General features: G+C 42.0%; 1 protein-coding gene across 2 annotated transcripts in view; it reads left to right on the top strand.

Annotated features, from left to right (window-relative positions):
* The first annotated feature begins 136 nt into the window (after positions 1 to 136).
* wnk4a (WNK lysine deficient protein kinase 4a) overlaps positions 137 to 10,884 on the top strand; it is a 60,674-nt gene continuing 49,926 nt past the window's right edge. For both annotated transcript variants that reach the window (XM_015962771.3, XM_015962770.3), the window contains exons 1-2: positions 137 to 321; positions 507 to 1,175. In XM_015962771.3, the coding sequence (XP_015818257.3) occupies positions 543 to 1,175 (633 nt within the window). In that variant the 5' untranslated portion in view covers positions 137 to 321; positions 507 to 542. The remainder of the gene's footprint in view (positions 322 to 506; positions 1,176 to 10,884) is intronic.

Raw genomic sequence — 10,884 nt, 5'->3', positions numbered from 1 at the left:
TGGTGAAATTTAGATTTTTATTAAAATTGTGGTTTTAAATGTCCCTGGTTAACCAACACTGCTGTAATCGGAATGTAATTGCTCCTTGAGGATGGACTCCTCTGCGCGTCAAAGGGGCGGAGTTGGGAGCGCGCACGGAGAGCGTTCAGGACTCACAATCCACCGGAGCTTTGTTGATATTGGTCTTGGTCCTTTTGCAGGAGGTTATGTCTTCCAGTCTTAGCAGAGAGAACATATAGAAGAGGGTGGTCGCAATTTACTGGAGAGTCAGAACATGCTTTAACTTTACGCGTCGCCTGAACGGGAAATGTTTCCACACACGTAAGTACGCGCTCGTGTTATTCATATTAATATGGTTAAAGTTAAAAGTGAATTCTCTGGCTGCAGGTGGTGAAATTAGCTCATGTGTTTTTAAACATTTCGGTCAAAGTTGGTCATTTGCGATGCGCTTGGTGTGCAAACGAGAGCTGGAACATTAACTGTCCTGTTGTCATTTCCATATCCAGGTTCTAAATTTGGAAGGCGTTGAACCTGCCGCAATCATGTCTCGTGCACAAGTTGAGATACCAGGACGCAGATTCCCTGGCCTCTCCGTGGATATGACGGACGACTGCTTGTCCCGGGTTCCCACCGTGCTCAGGACGCACGGTTTGGGCGCGCGGAGAAACTCTTACGGGCTGCAAAAGATCAGCGTGGACATAGATTCGCCTCTGTACAACAGTGCCCTTTCCAAAGCCTTGTCCTGGTCTGCTGAGAACATCCTAACGCTGACTGAGTCCAGAGCAGAGGAGGAAAAGCCCGACGACACTCCGCTGTCCTCGCCCACGGTTTCCAGCCCGGTGACCAGCTCCAGCACTCCTGCAGGCAGCCAGGAGCCCGACGCTGGCCCCCCAAAAGGAAACAGGGCTCCCAGTTCGAGTTCCAACACCCAGGAGGCCAGCTCTGACTCTGAAAACGAACTGCACAACAAACAAACAAAGATCCTGTCTCGCATCACCTTTGACACTCAGTGGGAGCAGGAAGAGAAGGAGGACGTGGAGACCAAGGCGGTGGCAACCTCTCCAGATGGAAGATACCTAAAGTTCAACATAGAGATCGGAAGAGGATCTTTTAAGACTGTCTATAAGGGTCTGGACACAGAAACCACAGTGGAAGTTGCTTGGTGTGAGCTACAGGTAGGTGAGCTGAAACTCTAAGTGAATATCTGGAGTTTATTCCTCACTTTCAAAGACACCCACCGATAAAAGTGTTTATGCTAGAATAAAGTCCCATTTCCCAGGTCAAGCATACGACTTTCCCTGCCTCACTGCCCTACTCAGCTCTAATTCCTGCCTCAGTGCATCAGTGTTGATGTAAAGCATTTAATCTAGTGTGTGTTATTCTTCGCTGACCTTGTGTTTGGCTGTGTCCAGGCCTTGCACAGTAACCCGGGTCATCCTGTTAGCAGTAGATAACCACATTTATGCCAGGATCTCCTCATTAATCATATTGACGTCATTAACAACCAGCAAAGTGACTCCAAATAAAGAAATCATCCCTATGCTGCTCTTGTTATTTGTCATTCGAGTTAAATGAGCAATTCGTCACGTTTTCCCGTTTCTTCAGTTCGTTTCTGGCTCTGCTGTCTGGTGTTGTCAGGCATTTATTCAAACGATTTACGTGGAAACATTATGTAGGGGCAGGCATGCTGACAGGAAAGGCCGCTGCAGAAATGTAGAGGTGTCGGTGTGTGCTGCAGGGTTTGGCATGAAGACGCCCAACAGCCTGGGTAGGCAGCTGACATGAGTTTGATAGCACGGTGGTGGATTAAGCTTAACTCCACCCTTAACATTTGCCATCGAATGTGACCTGCGTTCATGTCTGGGAACCACGTGAGCTTTCCTGGTCACGGACGTGGATTTATTTGTGAGCGTTGGGTATTGTTCCTTTTATGATTTGTGCATTCCTAAACAATTGCGTGTGATTTTTAAGACACGGCTGCACGTAAAGTTGTTCTTCACACAATTACAAAAGGAAGTTCTGTTTGCATTTGAACTCTGCAGCATGACACAGACCTCCAGGGATTACATGGGAGGGTGAAGTGGATCTGCCCTGAAAGCTCCTGCAGCATTTGGTGCAGCTTCCGCAATAGTCCACCTGTCAGATCACATGGCAGGTGTCATTTTAGAGCAGGCAGAGGCGTCATCACACCTGGGATCTCCCAGACTGAACAAATGTCCCTTTATCTGCTCTGCTGCTACGCCGCTTCACTAGCACGTTTATCCATACGGGGTGTAACAATGAAACATGCCCTTTCTTGGCTTTGAGTTGAAATCTTAGTTTTTGTGTTTACCTACTTGTCTGGAAACAAGCACGCTTTTTTATCTCTTTGCTTGAGACGGAAGTCCACTTAAGCTCCTTAATGACTTCTAATAAGCTTAAAGATGGCCGTTGTTGATATGGTTACTGTTGTGTTAATTTAAAGACACGGACCCGGCTGCAGTAGAATTCTTTAGTCCACCCGGCCCTCCACATGTGTCCCCTGATGCTTAAAGGGAAAAGCTTGCTGTTGGTGGTTAAACACCAGCGCTCCCGTCATGTTGCTGGAACAGCAGTTGGAGGTGCGTCATTGCAACTCCAGTAGAAACACCTTAAGCTCTTTTAAATATGTACAACAGAGACCTAGATCTAATCTGCAGGATGTTGAGATCAGGACTTTACTATATTCTCACTCATCCACATAAGAATTTGTGAAAATTGTGACTTTAATTGAAAACCACAAAGATTTTCATGAGTGTGCATTGTCAACGTGGTCAGACTGAACGCAGGGCTGTCTGGGAGGCGTCCACAAAAACTTTTTGTGCTGGCACATTATAAGTAAACACAACAATTAGATTCTTCCATGACCTGCAGCTCCATAGCTGGGCAAGGACGGCATGCTAAACCAGACAAATGATTAATGTCAAAGCTTTATAATTAGGATAGAAAATAAACAGTTTACTGAATGAAAAACTCTTGTGGGTTTATTTTGACAACATTTAGATTCCTTAAAACCCAAAATAGGATGTGGAACCTGCATAAAGATGGGATGGTGTTGATAATAGAATGTAACAAAATATACTTATGGCCTGCTGTTTAAAGCTGAAGGACGGACAATGATGTTTTTGCCTGTATTTCTGTGTGTCTGCATGTTTCCCGCAGTGTTAACAAAATATGTCATCAACCACCGGACAGATTTGGATTAAACTTTCAATAAGAGTGGTCAGTGGATGAACATCTACAACATTTAAACTTTCAGAGTGAACCAAATCAAGATGAGAGCCAAAGGTCAAATGTGGCAAATCCCAAAAAGAAAAGAGTATGCTCTTGTCTGTTTTACAGATGTTGTGATAAAATGTGGTGTTGTCACAGCTGAGAGTCGTCTCCAACAGAGACTCCAAACGTTAACTGATTGCATGAGATCTTAAAATGTAACCTTAACTGTTGTGATCAGGTCTGTCTGTCTGACTTTCAACAAAATATTAATATATTTGTTGGCGGTGTTGTGTCAGCTCTGGCTGGGCAAGCGGCCCACCGGGACAGTGCCAGAATGCCAGATAGGCCAGTCCACCCCCTAGAGGACTGGAACTGGTGACACCTGGCCCTAGAGTCTCTAAGTGAACGATTAATATCTGATAGCTACAGAAAAAGCTACAACACAGCGCAGTTCTGCTGAGCCGCTATGGTCCAAATTTCCAGAACCAACTCCGACTGGAATCAAACCTCCTTGCCGCTTCATGCCCCTTTATAGGCTAGCATATATAGCGTTTGATGATTTTCTGTTGGAAAAATTAGACAGTTTTTAGTTTTCTTGGGTTTATTCTTAACTTTAAAATCTCTAGCTCAGCCCTACCGACAATCTAGGGAAACCCCACAACCAACAAAACGTACAGAATTCGAACCAAACCCAGTCCTTTCTACCTGTTCACAGCAATGAGCATGCACACACACACACACACACACACTCATCTTATCGCAAACAACAAATTTAGCTGTGTTTCCAGACAACAACTCCGTCACCTAAACGTTTTGCAACAAGAACAGAATCAGACTCTAAACAGGACATGTAAAATAACTTCTTAAATTTGATTTGCAAACAGAACGGGACATTCAGTCCGTGGGCAGCTCTGTTAGCCTCCTGCTTGGCTGCTTCGCCAAGAACAAGCGTTTCATGTAGAGTGTGTTTTGTGCTGCAGGGTGAGAGAAGTTCAGGGAAGCAGTTTGATGGATGGGTTAAGATTCAGTCTTTTAGAAGAAAGACCAGCACAGTGATTGGGTGAGGGATTTACAAGATTATATATATAGCGGTATTGGCAAATATTAATTATCGGCCATATCAATGATATTAATATCGTTATCGGCCTACAATTTTTGTATCAGTGCATCCCTATTGAGCAGGGTTGATGGTTTATCTTTTGGGGTCCATGTGGCAGGGGTGAGGGGGTGCTTACTCTGTAAAAATGGACAAAAACACTGGGGGGCCTATTGGTCGCCATTAGGAATGCAGGAGAGTTTAAAACCCCCCCACAAATTTTCAGCCAAAAGTCTGAACAGAGGACTTGCTGCTGCAGGATTAGTCAAGAAATTGAGAGAAAAGCAAGATAACTCGAAAAAGCGCACACAGTGTCTATTGGAGCCCAATGGGACTGCAAGGGCCACAATTTGGACCAAGACCCTGGAAATGTTCATAGGATGACTCACCCCATTTGGATTAGTGAAGTTAGTGAAGAAACTGGGAAAAAGTAATGAGAAAAGAAAAACAAAAACACCTTGGGTCCATCTGACCCCTTTAGGAATGTGGAGGGGTTAAGGAAATATGCATTCGCTCTTTGGTCTCTTTCATTCACTGATGGAACCGTGTTATATAAAGAATGGTTATTAACTTTGATGCTTCTGTTCTTTTGTCTGACTACTTGCACACATCTGCACCAAATACAAGCTGAGCACATGAAACAATGAACATGAAGCTCCTTTATGAAGCCGTTCAGGTGACTGAAGGCTGAGCTACTGAGTAACTGATGAGGGCATTCAGGCACAAATCCTTCTTGGAGCCCCTTTAAAGGGCATCAGTTGCACAATACCTGTTCTCATTCAAAGGCAGCAGCTTCCAGCGTTTTCCTCCACCTTTTTACCAGATGCTTGTTTACACTCATATTTCATTTTTAAGGCCGACTCCACACACACACTCTCTCTCTCTCTCTCTCTCTCTCTCTCTCTCTCTCTCTCTCTCTCTCTCTCTCTCTCTCTCTTCTCTTTCTCTTTCTCTCTCTCTCTCATCTCGACCCATATTAACTGGTTTTGTATGTTTGGCTTCACTGCAGCCACCTGCATTATCCGCAGTATCAGTGTTTATAAGGGGTCTGCTTCATGCAACATAATTGCATTAGGGGGAAATAATCAGTTTCTGTGTATAATTACAGGTTTTAGGTGTTTTTTTATTATAATTTTGTTTGGTCATAAAGTGTTTGGTTGGCATTTTTGATAACCTTTTCTGAGACTCAAACTCGATGCTGCATCCAACTGGGGCTGATATTTAGTTGTTCAGTGCTGCCTGTCTGTAATTAACAAGTAGCTTAACAATGTTCAGGGAGTTTAAAAGGATTTCTAAGTGCAAACTAATTATTTTTCATCATCAAACCACAAGGCTGCTCTAGAATAGATTTTTAAAAACGCATTACAGATTAAACAAATTAATGAGACTAATTTAATTTTGAGGTCAGTTTTTTTTTCCAAATACAAGCAGTGAATTTGTCGGATGCGTAATCAAATTAGGCAGTAATGAGAATGACTTTCTGCTGCGTCTTCATTCTGGATGTTTAAATGTCACTGGTCTCTAGGAAGCACAGTTGTCCGAGGACAAGCGCCATGCAGGGAGGGGTGTGTGCTGCTGGTTGAACATTAAGAGTGAGGAGAGAAAAGATCTGGTTTGTCTCAAAACCCTGATATTTTTCTTGCTCTTTTTATTACTGGCGTTCTACTGTACAGATCTTGCTGTTAAGCCTTTATCTGAATGTGTTCACTGACGGGGCTTCCTGTCAGCTCCACAGTAGCTAACATTATTGCTGCCTTTCCCTCTTAGAGCCCACAGTGTGGTGAGAGTGACTTTATCAGGGACAGCTCATGTTCTCTGAGACGGCGGTTCAGAGGTGCACAACGGTAGCCAACATTGCACTCGACAGCACGTGTCTTTGAAGTGAGGGCTGTTTGTTTACAAAGCTGCATTGGACCACCTATTAAATGCGCACCATACTGTTTGTACAAGATACAGCTTGTCCACATCATTGATAAAACATTTGGTGCTTAAACTCGATACGAGTCTCACTGGCTGCCTTTGACAGTGTCGGTGTCTGATTTTGGGTGGATTCCTAAGAAACAAGCTCAGACAGCTTGGTGGTTCTTTGTTTGAGAGCCTGGAGGTATAGGTGTGTTTGTAATAACTAAACTTCTTATTAGTGGTATAGGTGAGCATTTATATATGCCACAAGTCATGTGATATGTTTGTGTTGCTGTAGCGCCCCTCATCAAATCGGTGCAGGAGAAGCTGCTCGGTGATGTTTGCAAGGATACAAACAACGGTGCATGTGTTTCCATGAGAACTACTGATGTTTTCTGCAGTTTCACTGCAAATAAAACATTCACCTTAAAAATGCATTCATGTGAGGTTGCTCAGAGAAATTACAGTCAGCTCTGGCTTAAATGCATAAAACACTGATAAATGGGAATATTAGATGCAACTAAGCCAAACACACACAGCCAAGACTTCATGAAAAGGAACATGTTTTAAATTGTCTGATGGAGGTTTTGTAATTTTTGACTGAGAATGTCAGCTCTTAGAGAAATTTCAGTTATTGAAATATTTCAGGCACAGAACACTCATCTTAAACAATCACTTGTTTATTGTGCTTCATTTTTTCAGGTAAGGCTTAGTGGAAAGCCCCATCATGTTTTGCCATTGATCCAAAACAACCTTTTCATGATCACCCTGGCTTGTTTCTTTTAGAGAAGCGGAAGAGCTCTTCTTTAAAACACAGACCAAAGCTCTTCTTTTCTAGGATGACTCCCAGCACATTTTTAGTCTCGGAGCATTCCGGGAGGTTAGGCTGATAAGGTTTTGTGCAGAATTTGTTTCAGGACGATGTCTAAATTGGAGCTTTATTTGCAGGATTGTGCAAATTGATTGCTGTCTTTCTGCAAGAGGAACAGTTTCTCATCACAATTACACAGGGACAATGTGACTGCATTGTTTTTCTGAAACAAGCAAAGTCTTTTCTGGATGCAGCACTTAACAGTCCAAATGAGTATGGACAACTGCCATTTTAAAACTATGCTCATGGATCTGACAGCAAAGCTAGGCTTTGAACCACTTCCTGATAACAGATAGCTGCTATCCTTTTGACTCCGAGGTCTTGGAATTCAGGAGTTGGAAAAGGAATTTCCTATTTTGCCTCGGTACATCTTGGGCTCACAGAAGGAAGCTCAGTTTCTATATTTTGCTTTTCTTTGTGTGATAGTCCTAACTTGCATTCACGGGTGCAGCAAAACATGTTTAATGTTTTTGGACGCAGCTGAAAAGTGAATTTCTCTTAATCTAGTTTTGTACATTCCCTTATTTGTTACTTGACAGCATTGGCTTTTTTGGCAATCAGATCTTTTTACAGAAAGATTTATTTTTTTAAATGTCTAATTTTATATTTTCAATATTTCAGATTAAACTTTAATTTTTCTCCAACAACTTTAATCTTAAAAACAGATTGCAAAAGGCCCTTAGAGAAATAATGAGTTGGTAAATTGTGAAAACTATTTTTTCCTCCATGTCTTTTACTCAGGGTAACTGTGCAGCCATTAGTTTGGTAAAAACATGTGGCAACTTCGGCCCTAGAGTCCTGCTTCCTTAAATAAACCAAAGACCTCAAGCTTTAATAGCTGTTGAGGGTCTGAAGCCGTAGTTGGTGAGGAAAAATCCTGCATGATGAGGTTACTTCTGGTCATTTTTGAACTGACCATGTGTGTAAACGCGTGCTGGATGGAGGTGTTATAATAAATGTGCTCTGAGTTGCCTTGTGAGTTCTGGAATGAATTGGCCAGTACTGTACAGGAAAGCTTGTTTGCGTTCCAGGCCATGTTGATACTTATCAGCAAATACTGTTATGTTATGTTTTCTCAGTAAACAAAGAAAAAAAAAAACGTGTTCTAACCCCAGAAGTAAATGAAACCGTTTTCGTTAACATTTGTCTTTTTGCGGTGTAGGTTACTAAATTTGGTTTTTGCATCTGCTGCCTCAAAATAATTTGTCAACATGACTCTTTATTGGTCGATCTTAAAGGGGACATATGTTGGAAAACTCACCTTTTGCATCATGCTGCCATGTGTGTCTTTACTGCTTCTTTAAATTATGAAAAACCTGTCCATTTAGTTTTATGAATCATGTGCCTAAAAATGTCATTTCAAAAAGTCCCTGTTTCTGACGTCACCTCTCACATGTAAGAGGTCCAAGCCCCTCCCGGATATCGGAGCTTCTCAGCTTATAGCAGTCTGAATGGAATGGGTGTGGCCAGCTCCTGCTTGTTTTCTTAACTCACTGCCAGCCATTTTCTGAACAGAAAGCCCCTGCCTGACAGTGTTTTGAGCAGTTTTACTGTTTTTTTGAAGAGTCAGAATATTGTGCTCTAAGACCATGTAAACACCAAAACTACCAAAAGAAACAGTAGACTCACTTTTTGCATCAGGAAGAATCAGTGAGTTTCTAGATTTTCACAAGCCTTTGTCGAAATGTGAGCTGCAGAAGCTTTTCTGGTTTGCGCCTCGCTTTTTTCATTGCGGCGTCTCAAACGGATCTCTAAATTCATTGATTATCTGCTTCATGATCACGTGACGTTTGACACACACGTCTGAAAATCAACTTTATAGGCGTGATTTTTACTCACAAGGTGCGTGAGCTCGTTACCAAGCTTGCCTCGTTAAAAAATGCAATGGCAGTTAAACTGACCGAGTCCTGAAATGGCTCATTCTGGAAGGTACTGAAACTGTTGAGAATACAGCTGCTGACAATGCTTTTTGTGAGAGAGATTTAGTGTAAAGAACTTCATGAACATGTTTTATATCACGCATAGAACTATTATATCTTAAGAAAAGAAATCATATGTCTCCATTAAGAAGCTGGTCTAGTATTCATCAGAGGTGTGGACTCGAGTCAGACTCGAGTCATTATTTTAATGACTTCTGACTTTACTTGATAAAATCTATAAAGACTTACGACTTGACTCGGACTTGAACACCAATGACTTGCGACTTGAATCGACTTGCATCTGTTGACTTGATGATGACTTGAGCATATTTGATATTTTAGCACAAAAGTGGCATGACATGGACAAAAATCATAAATCATTCTTTGTTCTGTAATAGATCTTGCACTGCTAAATGCAGCAGCACTTTGTTCACAATCTATTTCAGTTGCACTTTCTGCTTGTTTGAGCAAATAAATTAAGCTTTAACCCTCCCACTGTCCCAACGGGTGTAACCCCACGAGGAAAGCTGACCATTGAGCAGGGTTGATGGTTTATCCCTTGGGTCCATGTGGCAGGGCTGAGGAGTGAGCACCACCTCACACCTGCCACGTGGACCTCAAGGGATAAACCATCAATCCTGCTCAATGGTCAGCTTTCCTCGCGGAGTCACCCATAAAGACAGTGGGAGGGTTAAGAAGCTTTATTTCTGGAATTTATGTGTTATTGTCATTAAATTGAAGTTGGGCAGATGACTTGATTATGACTTGAAAATTCTAAGTTTAGGACTTGGATTCGACTTGGACTTGATTATCTTGGACTCGGACTTGACTCCAGACTTGACTGGAAAGACTTGTGACTTACTTGTGACTTGCAAAGCAGTGACTTGGTCACACCTCTGAGTAGTCATACATTTGTCATTCTGTTAGCTTCCTGTAACTTGGTGCACCGATCAAACAACATGGCCTTACAAACCAAATCCGGTCCTGTTGTCACCGGTACGTACCTGATAGCTCATCTTTGTTGTTCAGTGTAACACAACGCTGCCTCCCTCCCTGCAGCCCCAGCGTACCACGAGTTAAGTAGAAAACAAATGCTGTTCTTATCCAAGCTTCTACGAGTTAGTCAGACATGCAACAAAACAAAAATTTATTATAAGATGCGGGTGAATACATTTTGCAACTTTTTCTGCATAAGTGAATTTTTTATTCTCACTTCAAAAAAGAAAAGTAGAATTAAAGAAGAGCTTTGAGATGAAAGTGTCCCGACTGCGTTCTGGTTTGAGAGCCTGAGGCCACAACAGCTTTAAAAAGCTTTACTCTGATGAAGCACTGATCTGGTTCCTGTAAAGCATTGTGTAATGGACCAGTCTAAAGTTTAAAAAACTGTACGATTTTAGCTTTGGGGATTTTATTTTATTTGATAAAACATGTATTGGATTGACTTGGCATTGAAATCTTGATTCCAGAATGATGTATTTTAAAAAAGTAATAGAAAGTGTAGGTTTATTTTTGTGACACGAGGTTTTGACTGTAGAAAATGAATCTGCTGCTTTAACCCCGCAGGTTGTTTACATACATTAAGTATGATGGGAGCACTTTTTTCATTTATCGGCCTAAATAATTCATGAAACTACTTATGGAAATTTGTCTTTCAAGAATGTTTTTTTTTAAAAGACGTTACGGTTGACAGAATCCACCCAGAAGGGACATACCTTTTAAAACCAGATATGTATTATCAACCTGCTGAGGCTTGTATTCTGTTCACACGAGCCTGGGCCATAATGCTAGTCAACTGTTTTAACATAATTAGAGCTGTGGGTTTTTGGGCTCGCCTGAAGCGGTCGGAACATGACGGTAATTTA

Source organism: Nothobranchius furzeri, chromosome 16 (assembly GCF_043380555.1).
Source record: "Nothobranchius furzeri strain GRZ-AD chromosome 16, NfurGRZ-RIMD1, whole genome shotgun sequence".
NCBI classification, from domain to species: Eukaryota; Metazoa; Chordata; class Actinopteri; order Cyprinodontiformes; family Nothobranchiidae; genus Nothobranchius; species Nothobranchius furzeri.
Note: the sequence above shows the minus strand (reverse complement) of the source record. Positions and strands in the feature narration are given on the sequence as shown.